This window comes from Molothrus aeneus, chromosome 8 (genome assembly GCF_037042795.1).
Source record: "Molothrus aeneus isolate 106 chromosome 8, BPBGC_Maene_1.0, whole genome shotgun sequence".
Taxonomy (NCBI): domain Eukaryota; kingdom Metazoa; phylum Chordata; class Aves; order Passeriformes; family Icteridae; genus Molothrus; species Molothrus aeneus.
The window spans coordinates 18,050,098-18,066,219 of NC_089653.1; the positions used below are offsets into that span (position 1 = coordinate 18,050,098).

At 40.1% G+C, this 16,122-nt stretch overlaps 2 protein-coding genes across 2 annotated transcripts in view; one reads left to right on the forward strand and one right to left on the reverse strand.

Moving 5' to 3' along the window:
- The window catches only part of MAPK8 (mitogen-activated protein kinase 8), a 170,558-nt gene that overhangs the window by 34,298 nt on the left and 120,138 nt on the right, over positions 1–16,122 (forward strand). The window contains exon 2 of the mRNA XM_066555124.1: positions 13,009–13,166. The gene's annotated coding sequence lies outside the window, so the exon portion shown is untranslated. The remainder of the gene's footprint in view (positions 1–13,008; positions 13,167–16,122) is intronic.
- FRMPD2 (FERM and PDZ domain containing 2) overlaps positions 12,007–16,122 on the reverse strand; it is a 65,752-nt gene continuing 61,636 nt past the window's right edge. Inside the window, exon 46 of the mRNA XM_066555155.1 lies at positions 12,007–12,087. Coding sequence (XP_066411252.1) covers positions 12,007–12,087 — 81 coding nt within the window. The remainder of the gene's footprint in view (positions 12,088–16,122) is intronic.

Sequence of the window (16,122 nt, forward strand, 5' to 3'; positions counted from 1 at the left end):
TATGGACTTCCTTGGTGTGGTATAGAGCTCCATTAGGAATTCCCAGCAAATGAGATTTATTTGTTTATGTTGATGCTTTGAAGATATATGAATTCTGTGTGTTGCTAAAATTCACTGGTTGCTTTGCTTTTTAAGTGCAGCTCTCTTTGCTCAGTAATCACCTTCTTGTGTTTTGTTACTTGGTTTTCAAGTATCATTTTATTACAGTTCAGAAGATTATGTACCAGAAATAAAGAAAAAAATGTATTTACTTTAATCTCAGGGATTCCTTGTACTGCTTCTGGGTCAAAACATTTAGAGAGACATATATTTTGTCTAAGTAGCGATCCATTAAATTGTCACATTTTCAAGGTAACTTCAAGGTATGACAGTGCCAGATCTATATGCAGTATAATTAATGCTCATCACACAGAGGGCTAAATCAGGTGGAGAACCCTGGAGCTTGGTGTGGTTATAATTTTCAGAGAGCCTGAACTGATGTAAAGTAAACATGATGTTCATATTCTGAATTCTGCCATAGCATGCATATCTAGTTTAAATTAATAAATTGTCATCTAATGTCCCAAGTAGGCAAATAATTTTATATCTCTACAGATGTGAAACTCAGTACAGCATTAAGTGTGTATTTTTATCACACCCTTCTGTGCTGCTTTTCTATACCCAAAGCTAGCAATGTTTGAGCCAGCTTCAGGAAGCAATAAAGCCATGGAAAAGTGGCACTTAGTTAAAATAAAGTTAAAAGTGAGTGTCAATGGAATGAAATTTACAATTGTTCTTAATCATGCTGTAGTCATTGATTTTATCAAATGTATGAGATGTAATTTTATCAGATGAGTCCCATGGAATTGTAGATAATGGATTATTCCATGGCTGCTTTGTAGCATTTGGGAACAGGTGCTATTGACCCGCTTCTGTGGAATACAAAACTGAATGAAAAGGAAGAGACTACCCCCTTATCCCATCAGAAAATTTAGGCAGGAATTATCTGTCTTAAATTTGGCTACTTTGAGTAAAAGTGAGAAAGTACAGAGTATCAGAGAGAAAGTGCAGAATATGTTTTCTACGCATGCACACATACACATATGTGTGTGCGCATTTTCTTTTTTAGCAGTAGTGACTCATGACAACTGGAAACTTGGCACCTTCCCTTATTCCAGGTCTGGCATTGTGCCCACTCTGTACACAGAAGGACTGAAAAGCTTTTCAATTTCTCCAATCCAATTCATAATGCAGCAGTTGCACAAGTTGCCACATGTGTGCTATTAGGAAGTCTCAGTGCAAGTGGAAATAGACCTTGTCACGAAATGTAGGCATTCATCACTGGTGATGCTGAGCTTCCCCACTTGGAGATTGGTTAGCTGTCTTGAAGTTCATTTAAAAACTGATTAAAGCTTTGGAATGGGCTGACTGGCTAATCCTGTTTATTCCCTTATGCCATTTGAAATTAATTGGAGGAAGATCAAAGGATGAAGATTGACTAGTACAGGTAATAAGAAGGTCTCCTGCTCTGAGATTTGTAAATCCCCTTTTCAATAGAATAAATGAAAACTTTTTACAATTACTTTGGATCCTCATGATGTATGGATCCAGCACAGCAAAAACCCCACCAAAACCTGAGGTTTAATAATATATGATCAGGCACTACTCAGAGCAGCCACTGACTGTATAAAATGTGGAAAACCCGTAGAAGTTTATTATTTCTACTGCTATGTAGCATAGTACAAATGGCTGGACTGATTTTTTGTTTCTCTTTCTGATCTGGACAGTGCTGGACACTTGGAATTTCACTTGAGTCCCCTGAAGTGCTAATGGAATATAAGCAGGATTTTAATATCTGGTTTGAACTTATGAGGTTTGAGACTTAGATTAATTTACCTCTGAAGATTGTATGGCCATGATAATAGGAAATGGAGAAATTGAAACCTTCACAAAAAAATGGTTGCAATGTCACTTAGACTGCTAGCTGGAAATCCTTCTTTTAGCAACAGGAAGTGTTATGCTCAGTGAAGTCACCTCATCACGTATGAATTAAATGTTACTGGTTTTCTCCTTCATCTCTTTTCGTTTTATTCATTCTCAGAATTAAAGAAAGTAGAAGATAATTTTATTATAAACTTAGTAAGTGTTTGGAGCAGGGTATATGGGGTATATTTAGTGTTGGATATATCTCCAGAGCAAACACATATAAAATCAGATATATTTTACAGATTAATTTTAGAAGGCAGGGACTGCACAGCACCCATTAGAATGAAGTCTCAATGCTGGTGAAGACAATTCTCACAGTGAAATCAAGTAACTTTTTGTGATAGCAAGCAGAATGATACATACAAAAGAGATTCCAGAAAATTTTTCATATTAAGAAGATATAAGTGCCTTATTCTGTATTGCCATGAGATAGTAATATTCCACTTGCCTGTATTGTACCCAAATGGATGCAGACTCATCTTTCCAGTTCTGTTCTACTTGAATCACTGAGTGCTCAAATGGCTTCTGTGGCTCATCTTGGCAGCTTGGAAAAGCTTGGTTCAAAGGGTCCCTTTTTGTTAACAGTGATTTTTTTCATTGATGTCTCTCTAGTCCCTAGCTCCAGCTGGAGTCTGAAGCAGAAGCTGTGTGTTAATGTTTGGCAGCACAGGCTGGGGTTTTCCAGCCCAGCCAGATGCTGGAAGTCTTGGGAATCTTGCTAAAGAGGCTCCACATATTTGCCAGCTCAGTTGTTACTTGGTTGTCTACAGCTGTGGAGGACTGGCTTTGATGGCCTGGATGCCCCCTACTGGACCTCTGTTCACACCTTTAGATTTAGATGGTTTGGTTAGGATCTAGAGAGAAAGGCACAACTTTTTTTGATACTTCCCCAATTTTTATGCTACCCTCTCCACTTAAGGTCAGTACTGGCAGGTTGCAGTGTGTCATAGAGTGGAATGGCACAAAGCTGTAAAAGCCAAAGCTGAAAACAGATTGTCCCTTGAAAGGAAAACACTGGCTGCGCTTCTTCTTCTTCTCTTTTACCCTTGTATTTAAATTGTATTTAACTTTACTGACCATTATTTTCTGGGTAGCTTTTTCTGGTGTCAGATCCATTATGCTGGTCAATGCACTGAGAAAACATATCTCATCTTTTCCATGCCTGGCCTTTGCTCTTATAAGGAGAGGGCTAATGATTACTGCACTGAGAGTTTAGGAAACTTTAGGTACTTCATTTTTCCCCACTGTTCCAAACAATTGCATAGATAGTACACTAGATGTGATATTGCCTTGTTACAGAAAATGCTGCTCTTACTTCTTTATTCCAGCATTTTTTATATCTTCTATCCAGTAGTACACCTAGTTTAGTGTTAGGCTGCTGCTCCCTGTAAGGTTAGGAGTGTAAGTGCTGATTTATCATATTACACCAGGGATAAGTGAGTATGCACTAACAGCCACAATATCAGTAGCACTAAATTCTGTGAAATGTCAGGTGTACATCTTAGAGGAAAGATTAAATAAAGAAAGCAGACATCTTTCCATAACACAAGTCTAGATGGGAACAGGGGAAAATTGTTTGTGCCAATCCTTCTTCTCTCTGCCCGCTTTCATCCCACAATTTTAGTACCAAACATAACCCAAACCTCTGGAGTGTCTGAACTATTGGAATAAGATGTTCTGTCATGTTTGGTTTCCATCTAGGTCTGGAGGCAGAAATGCCAGAATACCACAAGACAAGCCTCTTGCATGCTATTTCTAATCATGGACAGGCATCTGGCCTGCCCCCAGAAGGGCCTAGATGTGTTACAGCATTAGCAGGCATCCCCCAGAGCTCTGGAAAGTAAGGCAGTGTCAGACCATCAGCTCCCTAGACTGTATTTTCTTGGTTGCTGGGTACATGCACACTTTCCCATGTAACTGTAGGCAGCACTTGAGGACTTTCCAAACACAGCACTGTGCCAGTTTGTGGCAACTTCTGTAAGCAGATCATGAAAAGTATTGCCCAAAATGCCCAACAAAGGTATGTAGGTCTCAGCTGTCATTCAGATTATAGCTCTCAGTCTCTGGTTCTCTGCTGTTGTTAAAGCCAATAAATATATTAATAAGCAAGAGGGTCCTTCCATGAAAATAAAAACAGCATTTCTGAAAACATGTGCAAATGAGTGCAATTTTCATGGAGTATTAATTTTCATGAAGATAGTAAGTAAGAACATGTTGTGATGTTGGTTACATTTGTTAGCTTAAGAGCATTCTTTGGGCTTCTGTGTACAGCTGCAAAATCCCTTAGTCTGTCTATCTTCCCTTACCCTGACAAAGTGCCCTCATTAAGGGATTAAAGATGTTATTGCAATACTATTCATAATGTATACACTTTGCAGCCCCTCACATCTGTTTTCTGCACTATTTATCCAATCATCGAGACCCTTATTCATATTTGCCTTGGAGATAACAGGACAGGATACCAAAGGATTCCTGGGCAGTGAGGAAATGGCAGAGTATTGGTGTAATGGACTAATTAAAGACTTCAGGCTCAGACTAGAGAAATCCAGAATGCTGTGGTGCAGAGAGAATCACAGGATACACCGAGCGACCCCATTTTCAATGACACAGGCATGATCATAGCCACCTGAACATTACATTCCATAAAACATGGCTCTGCCAGATCAACCAGCTTCTGATAAGTGGCTGATAAGTTCTCAGCCACACATTAAGAGGGATGACAGGTTTTACTTGCCTGTGAGGAATGATGAGGAATCCAGGCTGCTTATGAGAGCAGAGGTTTTGCTCTCAGTAAGGTACTGACAGGCCACATGTGAGTCCATCAGTCTTTCCTCTCTTCTTTCTGACCTCTCAGTTGTTTGACTGTCTTGGCTCAAAGAGCTCTGATGGCAAGGTAAACTACAGTATGAAGGTGAAATCTGTGTTCTTCTCAGTGTGTAATTTTAGATAAAATGCCTTCTTATCACTTCTACTGCTAATAAATAGAGCTGCAGAATAATCATATGCATGATTTATTATAGACATGAGCTCAACAGCCTAGATCTCTGGGTATTACTTATGTTTAATTTCAAAAATTCCTAGGGAAAGAGAATTATACAAAATTTCACTGCAGAACAACAAACACACTTTATAAGACAGCACTTTTAAATTATTTCACATATCTGTTCACCTAGAGATGTGCGTATGCTGTATAAGATGGATGAACTTAATACAATTTTTCAAGTCCAAACCTCATTAATTTAAAAGTTGGAATTATGAAAAAAAAGGTTTTCTGGGTACTTTTCAGTGTTAATTTGTTGAAGTCAGTAGATAACAATGAAACTTCCAGTGGAAATGCTGCAAGTAGTTCTATGTGACAGCTAAATATCACTTGCAAAGCATGAGTAAAGTGAAACACCAGGAAAGATGTACAAAGGAAGAGGCAACGAATAAGGATATGTGTATTACAAAGTGCTGGCTATTTCTGTGGCCAATATGACAGAGAATTTTATCATAAAAATAATGGCTTCTGAGCTGCTAGGCTTAATGAATTAGAGCCATACTCAGAAAGGATGGCTGTAGCAAACTCAGATTCTTTGTGACCTGACAGTTGGATACTTAAAACAAGTGTGAGGGCATTTCAACTGTCTAAACATTACCCAGTGTTTTGTACAGATCTTTATGGAAGAGAGTTTTAAAGAGACATTTGAAGAATTTTAGGGTCACATGCTCTGCTTCTTCGTCAGGCTAATATCACTAGTAAATCAGTTCTAAACAAATGACTGTTTAAATGTGTATTTAAAGAAATGAGAAAACTTGCCAAAACAAGAGATTCAAAGTTTAGAAAAAAGTTGGAGCTTCAATCTGCAAGAGTAGTTTACCAGCCTCCAGGCTACTGAAACTTCTCCCTGGCCATCCCTCAGCTATGCAGGCAGTCTAAATTGTTTTGGCAACCAAGTGCTTTCTCCTATTACAGACCAAAATACTGTTTACAGAAGGGCATACGATGGCTCTCCTTGGCTCTCACATCCCGCGGCAGAGTATGGCCTAATCTGAGCCTGGGTGTGCTTTCTGCATGACCAGAGCTCTTGCACACTCTGCAGTGCTGCTGGCTCTGCTCCTCTGGGCAGTATCAGCCTCTGCTTGCTCCATGGTCATGGCTGCAGTGGCCTGACAGCCCTTGCCTCCATAACATAATAAGGCTGTGGAACCTTTTGAACCTTTCTGCTTGGGAAGTTCCTGTCTCTGCTTTAGAGCACTCAGAGCACAAATCCATTTTCTGTCACTATATCAAAAGCTCAGTTTGGTTTTGAATTTAGGGAGTAATATGACCCCAGAGTTCTCTGACTTGGAGATACACTAGAAGCTACTGGAACTGGCTATACCCTGAAGCTTCAGTGGAAAATCCCTTTTGAGTTTTCTCTGAAATTCTTCTTTCTTTCAACTTCTTCCCACACTGTATCTCCTTCATTTGTAGAGGACTGACTCAAATGTCCCTATTTGAATTCTGCTGAACTAAGAGAAGTTTGATGGCACAGATGAGAGCAGATCTTCAGACACATTCCTATTTTCTGACCTGGGCACTATGAAGTGTTTATCTGACAGTGTTTTCTCACAGAAAATGAACCCCAGCATAATGGCCTGATGAGAATTACCTAAAGGCCAGGGAAAGGAGTAAGCTTATTTTAGCCAGAATTGGCTAATGTAGCAAATTATAAGCTCTAAATTTCTGGGGAGCTGGACAAAAGAGACTCAGAGCTGAACGCAGAGATGAGCTACCAAACACTCTTACTGCGGTAGGAATTGCAACTATTTAACTATTTCTAAGTCTCCTGCATGTTTCCTGTCAACTGTGCACAGGACCTCTGGAAAAGGTTTACTTTTGAGGTCGTTGTGGAAGAACACTGATACTAGTTTGATTTTGATTGTCACAAAAGAATAGTAAGAATAGTGTGAGAGGATTTATACAGTTTTCACTGTGCCAAATGGCATGGCTAGTAGTTCAGAAAACATGAATTCTGCACCTGCTCTTCTTTCCCTGGCCTTTCAGGTGATCATGGGAAGATTTTGAATTCCCATTTCAAAATGGGAATTCAAAACCTTTCCTCTCAACTGAAGTTGGACCTCCTTTGTAAAATACTTGAAACTCTGTGGATGAGAAGTATAAGACACTGGTTCACATGTGTAGCATTATAGTTATATTAATATCAAAGATGTTGATGTTTGTGTAGTCCTCTGTATCTGGACCAAAGATTAGGACCTGATCAAAGATGTGATTAGTTGGCTTTTCACAACTTGGCTAGGCTTTGTCCATCACTCCCTGATGGACCTAAGTCATTACTGAACAGCAGGAGGCTACTTCCTTATGTGCTGTTACTCCTTAGTGATCTCAGTGGCCAGCATGAATGGCCATGATGAGCAGCACACCCTGTGACTGTAACGTGTCACAGTCACAGGTTAATCAGGGTACAGTAATTTGTGAGAACATTAATAAATACAAATCACTCTCTAGAGGACTGCAATACATTATTTTACCTCTCAACAATAACAGACCTTATTATCTTTCAGGGAGAAGCTCCTGTCAGGGCAATCAAGGATGGACACTTTTAATGAAGACAAATGATCTCCTTCAAAGGAGCAGTGAGCCTTGATTGGGCTTAATGGCTCACTAGTACGAAGCATGGATTTAATCAGAGCTCCAGCTTCTGTCACACATGGGCCTTGGAGTCAGGTAATTGGAGGCAGGTGCTAAGTACAATTTAAACGAAATGTCTGGTTAATAAGGACAGTTTGAAACATGCAATTTATACCCCTCCCCCAAGCCCTAGTCCTCTCAGGGACATGAAGGTAGCCAGCTTTGCTTGGGAACCAAATGACTCAATTTCTCAGCATTGCCTTTCACACTCAAAATACTCTGCTGCTACTTCTAGCTTGCCAGATGCCCCAGTCAGAGTGACCTTCTTTCAGACAAGATGGGCAACTGAGAGGCTGTTAGAGCTCATTATGCTTTGTCTTGTGCCAGAAGAGGCAGCTGAACCAAAATCTGGACAGAGATGAGGTCCGTAAGATTCTGGCTCTTAACTATCTCAGAGTCCAGTGAGGGAATCGGAAGGATCAGAGTAGTTTCCCTAAATGTGTATTGCCCCTAATTGTGGATCTGAATGTGGCTTTCCAGACTGTATAGTGCATTTTAGATGGTCACAACTGCTTTGTTGATATTGGAGTTTGTATGACACCCAGTGCCTCTCATATTGGAAACTGAGGAACCTTCTGGAGAGCACCAAGGCTCCCTTCCTGCATGCTTAACCTGATGCATTTCCTTCCAGGAACACAATCACAATTTGTTTTTATATTCATATATTTTTCCTTTTTGGTGGTGATAGGGCAGGAAGGAAAGCATAGCCTCTGAACTTCAGGGTGCCAGCAAGAAACTTCTACTACTTGTGGCCTATGTGCAGTTTCATTTGGAACCGTGTAGGAATTGTCAGCATCAGTAAGACCTGTGTTTTAAAGAGCAGTATTTTGTCTTTTTTTTCTTTTTTTCCCTTGAAAAACTTGGTCATGGAGTCATCTGCTTCTGAAGTAAAAAATGCTTGTGGCTGAGGAAGAAAATCTGAACATATAACTTTGAACAATTGGAACACTACTGAATAAAAAAATAAATAGTTATTTTTTTAATGAATATCTAGTTTTTGAAGAATGGCCTCTCTCATTTTTGGGCATTTGATGTCAGCAATGCTGAACCTTATAGGGGGTAAAGGGAATTATAGAAAGTTCAGTGAATGTCACTAATACATTTTTCATGCTCTGGCTTTGCAGACATGAATCAACACAAATCCTAATTATTATTATTATTATCAATTACTTAGAAGTAAGGTTTAGAAGGCAAAAGCATAAGAACAATCCTATAGGTACTACAGGATCTCCTTTGTCCCTTTTAGGCCTTTCTGCTCTCCCTTGAAACTAACAGCTAAGAGCAGTGAATTCATAACCAACCCGAGATTTTAACTTCTGAGGAAGAAAGTAATTAGCCACTGGGTGTGGAAGTATTTTCCATTAGCAATTTTTTAAACCCAGACTGGAATGCAACTAAGCCTGAAGGGACTACATGACTGGGAGAAACCACAAATCTTCACTACAAGGAGATTTCTATGATCAACTGCTGTGAGCCTCATTTCTTTGTCAAGGAAGTACACACAGGCAAATAAGGACCCTTGATGCAACTAAGAAGTCAGATATTTCTGTGTGGGATAGCATGTGCTATTCTGCTTTGCAGTAGGGCCAGGAAACAGGTAGGGCTGCCTCTCTACAGCAGGACTAAGGTAACTAAACCTGAGCCACAGTAGGTAGATGCACTTATTTCTGACAGCATAATATGACAGTAATATTGGAAATTGATTTCTCTCTATTAATACTTCATTACAGCAGGACCATTCAAGATAAGTTGACCTCTAAGGAATCTTTTTTAATGAAGAATTAAAATATCTCTGGCTCAAATTGCTTATTGAAGTGCTTGGAAACAGGAATTGTTCCTGGGGGCTTCTACAGTTTTGTCTAGATTTCAGGAAACCAAAAAAGTTTTGGCTTTTCAGATACATTTTGAAATTCACTGTTGCTTTTCTTTTTTCATTCTTTTCCCTTCATCTGTTTTCTTCTTAATTGGGAATAATGATGAGTTATAATTAAGAGATGAGAAATAGAACAATATTGAGAAGGCAAATGGATCAAGAAAAGAGTCAGAAGTAAAATACAGGCCTTTTAGATTGGAATTGGTTAGTGTTCAGCTGACCAGAGTCCTGCTACCCTTCTGCTTTATGGCTTGAATTCCTTACAATAGCATCAAAGGTGGAAAAATTCCCATCAGTTACAAAACAAATAAAAAGCAAAATGTTCAGATGGCCTTTCAAGTTCATAGCAACATTGTGGTCATGAATCTGACTGCAGCTCAGGCAGCTGCAAAAGAGCTGCCAGCTATTAGAATTACTGTGTAGCTGCACTGAGTACCAGAAGCAGTGAACATTCAATAGCATGGGCTGCACCACAAACTGAACAAGGCTGGCTGTTGTGTGAGCAAAGGCATTGTGTCAGTTGTGATCATGTCTGCCTGTAGTGAAGGAGAAAAGCAATGTTCTGTAAATGGCAGAGGTTTGTGTTTCTAATCCCAGAGTCACATGTGTGTAAGTAGAGTATGTCATGAAAATTGATGCTGATGGGAGGGAGAAAAGAAGGGTAATTTGATTCTGTACTAGATGACAATGTGTTACACCCTTGCCTTTTAAATGTTGTTTGTTTCTGTGTAGTTGTCAAAGTGAGATGTTTCTGCAGGAAGAGAAATTACTATTCTGTCAGAAAAGAAAGCGTTGGAAATACAATGATATTGTTTTTAGTCATTGTCCCAACTGAGGAAAAAGTTCCCAGAATAAGAGGTGTTTGTGATAACTATAGATCACTTTAGCTGATGTAGGAAAAAAGAAAGTGGAGAGAAAGCCCAGGCTGGAATTTTATTTCCCCTCTCCTTCTCAGCAATAAGAATTGGGACCATGTAATCACGAAGTGGTGAATAGTTGGTGCGTGTTCCATCTGCAGTCATGAACTTTTCAAACGATATACACAGTTCTTAGAGACAACTCACACCTTAAAATGAGGGTATTCCAGTTTAGATTGGAAGCTATTTTGATGGCCAGGAGGAGAATGTAACACTGATAGCTGCAGTGGGCAGGACACAAGACAAACTAGGGTGACTTGCGCAGGAATGAGATTATCTCCTGAGCTGAATCACCCTGAGACTGTTGTCAGCTTGTAAGGGCACCAACAAGTGTGCCCAACTGTGTTTGTTCTTCTGCATGCCCTTGGCTGCTGTGTACTCTGTAGGGAGCAATGTCCAATCCATTCCCAGCTACAAAGGACAAACAGGCTCTGCTGTTCTTATGGACAATAATTGCTTCAGTACAATGTCATTTGTGAGAGCTGGTGCAAGAAAACCAACTGCCAAATTTCCCCATGTGCAGGGTTGCTGAAATAAGGCCTAGGGCAGAGGTTCATTGATACTGATCAGGATTCACTTTCCCAGCTCTGGCAGCTGTTCACTGTAAGGCCAAGTAATTTTGTCTCAATGTGTACTTCAATGTCTGTAAAAAGCCCATAAATAATGCTCTCAGAAGTGAAATTATTTGAAACCCTCCATGAAAAGTTCTATCCAAGCCCAAGCTGCTGTAGTCAAGCCAGCCCCAACAATACCTCATGAAATGTGTTCCTTTCATGTTTGTTCTGGGGCCATGGGGAACAATATCCTTTCAGGACAATAGATGTCTGCAATTCATGGTGAATTTCCTTTCCTTCTCTCATTAAAATCCATTCATTTTCAGTTCAGCCTCTTCATTCTCAAAAATACATCTTGGATATTTGTCAACTTCTATTCATCTTAGTCTGTGCATCTAATGTCTTTGAGTCTGAATATTTCCTCTGATGGCAGAGCCTTGAGAGTGCTATTCTGCCAATTGGGATGCATTGAGGAGAGCTTCTTGGCAAGCTGGCTCATTCCAGGGGAACAGACATATTTGAGTAGTGAGACCTCAGGCATTTATACTGTGCAGGAGACCACAATGCTCAGCACTCAGTAAAACTCAGAAGAGAACCACTGCCTAGAAAAGCAAAATGCTTACTGGCAAATGTTTTTCAAAATGGGCATGGAAAGCTGGCTTCAGTGCTCAGTTAGTTCAGTATTCCCTGTGCAGGCCAGAAGCAGGCCACTTCACCTAAGTGTGTAACCTGGAAGGCAATAACACAAACTTGCTTCTTGTGCATGTTATTGTATTGCTTCCTGCTCTGACATGTGTGTCAGCCAGAGAGCAGAGCTGTGATAGTGTTATTCCCTGGTAGTATGTGAGAAGAGATTGACTCCTTCCAGATAAAACTGTTCAGCAGCAGTGAAGTCATGACAGCTTTGGCCCACTGGTGATTCAGCAGCGTTTCCTGCACTGACAAGGCAAGACTGTCCTCAGCTCCTTACCCTGATCTCTTGAAAAGGGAAAGACACTGCACTAGCACTCAAGCAAGAGGCTTCTACTGTCCTAACTCCAGAGATCCTTGAGAGCTTGGTGACATCTGGTGGGAACTGGAAGGATCACAAGCCTTTTGTGATGACTGCAAAATAATTTATAAAAATTTATAAAAAGAAATTTTAAAAACAGTATACCAAAAACAAGCAAAAAAAATATTGATATTATGCTCAGAATCACAAGAGTACAAAATCTAAACCTGATGTTATAATGATACATGCTGAATGCTATATAGTTCAGAGATCAAAGGGCTTGAAATGCTGGTGGGTACATAACAGAGCTGAAATACAAGGAATTTGTCATTGGATTTTTGCAGGGATGTAAATGCTATCTTTTTATCAGTCTGATCAGAGTATCAGTATAAAACGCAAATTATGCAGGGCACAAATGCTCATCATGCAGCTCTAGGCCCCCATGATAAAAACAGTCTCCATTATGTTTAAATTTGCAGAAAGCACATATAGTACCCTAGCTAGAATGTACTGTTGTGGATTTGTTCAGCATCCCACTAGTGAGCAGTTAAATATGTGTGTCCAGAGTTAGGATGAGGCATGGGTCTGGCAGTGGACACAAAATTTCAGTGAAGGGAAAGATAGTGAAGTTAAAGTTATATTCAGGCTAATTCTGGTAGGGAAAGAGGAAGTATAATGCATGAAGTTCAAAATAATTATCCTATTTGATCTGCATAAGTATGTATGTAAATGGGTTTTCCCTTTTTTTCTGCTCTTTCAAATCCCATAAACACAAGCACTATTGCCTTTCCTCTCACTTTTGCAAGTGCACTTTTTGGATCTAGCTGTGTACAGCATTTCTGCAGCTTCCTTTGCATGATGGAGCAAATAATAACCAGCAGAATTTTCTTCCAGATATGGGAAGAGTATGTCCCCTGAAAAACAGAGCATTCCCTGCTTTTGACAGAGGTTTTTGTGAGATATTTGATAAAGAGAGAAAAGTCTGAATCAATCGGTTATTAACCGACCTCCTTTTCTTCTTCCTCCCTTTTTAGGATTTGTGATGGGAAAGAATGAATTTAGGAGGGAATCAGTAAAATGATGGTCAACATTTTCAGGAGCAATTATGAAGGCTACACCATAGATCTAGCTGCAACTGAGAGTCCAGAACGTGGATGAGCATTGAAGGATGCTGAAAACCTTAAAGCTACTGGTAAGTTTAAACAATTTCAGCCTGTTACTGCAGCTTATTTATATTTTCATTCTTTGGTAAGAAAGAGTTAAGTTAGAGGACAAAGCAGGGAGGATTTTCAGCCTATCAAGTCCAAAGCAGATGCCCTCTTAGCTACTTAATAGAAATTGCTTTTAATCTAAGGATTCTGGTTGTGTGCCTTGAGCTGCTCAGACCTCTGCCTCCCTTCACATGCCAGTTCACCTCTGCAGTGATGTGATGCTGTGTAGTATCACTGCTGATAACCTTTTTTAGCAGAACCGGTTGTCCATAGACCTTCATATGTGAGGCTGCTTGCCATTGTATGAGCTCTGTCCCTATTGTTTCTGACAGCATGAGGTGACCTAATTCACTCCAGTGGGTCCATCACACATATTCCCACTGGGAGATTTCCCCCTCTGACAGCCATTGTCAGCACCCATCCTGCCAGGACTCTGCAAGCCCTTGCCTTGTGTTCATGCAAGCACAGAGCTGCACACAGATGGGCCCTTGCTGAGAGCTGGTCTGGTGAGGAGCTGCTTGCACAGGCATAGTGAGCACAGGGCACAAACCTACAACTAGCTGGGTAGACCTTAGGCCTTTAACATGGTAGATTATATGGAATCTTTGGAGTCTAGGGTTGGGTGAGACCATTATTTTAACTTCTCTGACCAGCACTGGAGCTGGATGCTGTCAGTTCTGCTGACAATGAGGAGTTCATGGAAGTATGACACAGTGGTAAGCTGTTAAGTCCATGCACAGAAAGCATGTTCAACACTATGCTATTCACATATCATCTTTTGGGTCAGAAAGATTCTCCTGCCCAGATAGGAATGAAGATAATCCACACTTAGAAAGTCCCTACTAGCTGTAGAAGGACACTTGGTTGAATATTTTTGATTCTGTTCTGTAGAAAGCAGTCACATACATGCACTCACATGCAAACACAGACATTACTGTGTCTTAAGGATTGAACTGATGTCTGCTTTTAGTGTAGATTATTCTGTCATTTGGCAGAAGGTGAGAAAAGAAGGAAAAAAGAACATTACCATTACCATAACATAACCAAAAAGTTAAAGAAAGGTGGAAGGTGGAAATTCTCCCTGCTAGCCCCATTTCCTGCATGATTTGTTGGCATCTGTATCCATTATCAGCCTGCTCCCATGGCAGGTAAATGCATCCACACTAATGCAGATGCCCTTCCCAATCTTGCCAGCTTTCTCACATACTGGTACACATAATGTGTGTTTGTGACATGAAGTGAATTTGGAGAGTATGTTCTACATCTCCCAGAAGTGAAGACAATAGCAATATATAGGCTTGGTGCTCTCAGCTGTTATAGAAGTAACTGGGAGTTAAAAGCAGATCACTCACATCCCAATCAGTGCTCAAAGAACAGCCAGACAGGAAGAGAAGTGCTGGCATTTTGGAGGGAAACTGTGAAGGGAACTGAACACGTGTAAAGCTACAGAGAGGACATAGCTCCTCTATGAGCATATAGACATGGGAATAATGGGCACATTACCCCCATCTGTGCTGTGTAATGATTTTGAGGCCAGTTGGGCTGAAGCTACAGAAAGCAGCAGCTTTGATAACAATACTTTCCTACCCAAGGCTGTAATCACTTCATCTGGCTACATACCATTGATTAGTGAAGTCCTGACCACCTGGAGGTAGCCTAGCTGTAATTTGAATTCCTCGAGGACTTCACAAAAAACTGGGAGTCAAGATGCCCAACCAGAAGTGAGGTGTGTAAACCTTTTGCCCTATTAATGGAACTATTAAGAGGGGACAACTGTTGATAAAGGAAAAGGAAAAAGATATTTTATTAATTAGATATTTTTAACATACTAACTTGATGTTTGTGTTCCCAGTTTAATCTATGTTCTTCTCAGAACTTCAAGGAAGTAACTGAGTTTCATCAGATGCTTTGATAGACCTCAAAGGAGTATTATGTAAATCCCTGGAGGACTCTTAGGATAATTGAACCTTTTGGGTAACTGACCAAGTCTAGCAGAGGAGCATAACCCAGCAGCCACCAAACTTTTAGCCAGGGATCTAAGTGAATGTTGTTGAGAGAAGGAATAGGTGGAGTAACCTCTGTGTCATTGAAAATCTCAGTAGGGGCTGGCATGGAATACTCTGGAAGGAGATGCTCTTGCCTAGAGCAATGTTGCTCTGAAGGAGTTGGGTATTTGTATTGAGCTGAGAGGTGTGGTCATCCCAGGCTGCTGGCATTCCAGGCTTTGTGTGGATTTTGTCTATGGGAACAGAGGTCCCAGACAGTTTTAGGTCTTTTGATCTAAAATTGCTGTCAAGCAAAAGGAAGGATGCTGAGTCCATGCTAAGTGACTCAAGTTAGGTGATACTAGCAGAATTTCTAGCTATCAAAAAACACTTCGTTCCTACTCTATTCCTATTCCTTTTTCAAATTATACCTGAGCAGAATCCTACTCTTTCCCTTAGTGAAATTTTCCCCTTAACAATTCAGTGCTAATTTCCTAATAATAGAGATAGATATATGCTATGTGTGTCCTAACTCACACACAGGGGTGAAGGGGAATGTGTGGTAACTGAAAAGTGCAAGCATGAAGAATATTTCATGTATTGTATTGTCTTTTACTTGAGTACTCACTCAACTCTTCCCAAGCATTACCTGTGCCTCATGCGTCTTCTTTAAGACAGCAAAGCAGTAGACAGAGAAAATGAGGCATGATACTGTTAAGAAATTTTTCTTAAAGTGAATTATAGATGTGATGAAGAGAGGAACCCAGGAATTCTGGAGAAATATGTGTAGTGCTGTTCCAAGTTAAATAAACTAACTTATTATTTCTTATATCAAGTGAAAGTCAAAATTCCTTGAGAGTAATTCACTTGCTTCATCTTATGATTAAAAAAAGAAGTCAGAAAGCATTGTCTGTGTTCCTGTTGAAGACTTAACTACAATTTTTGCCCGCTT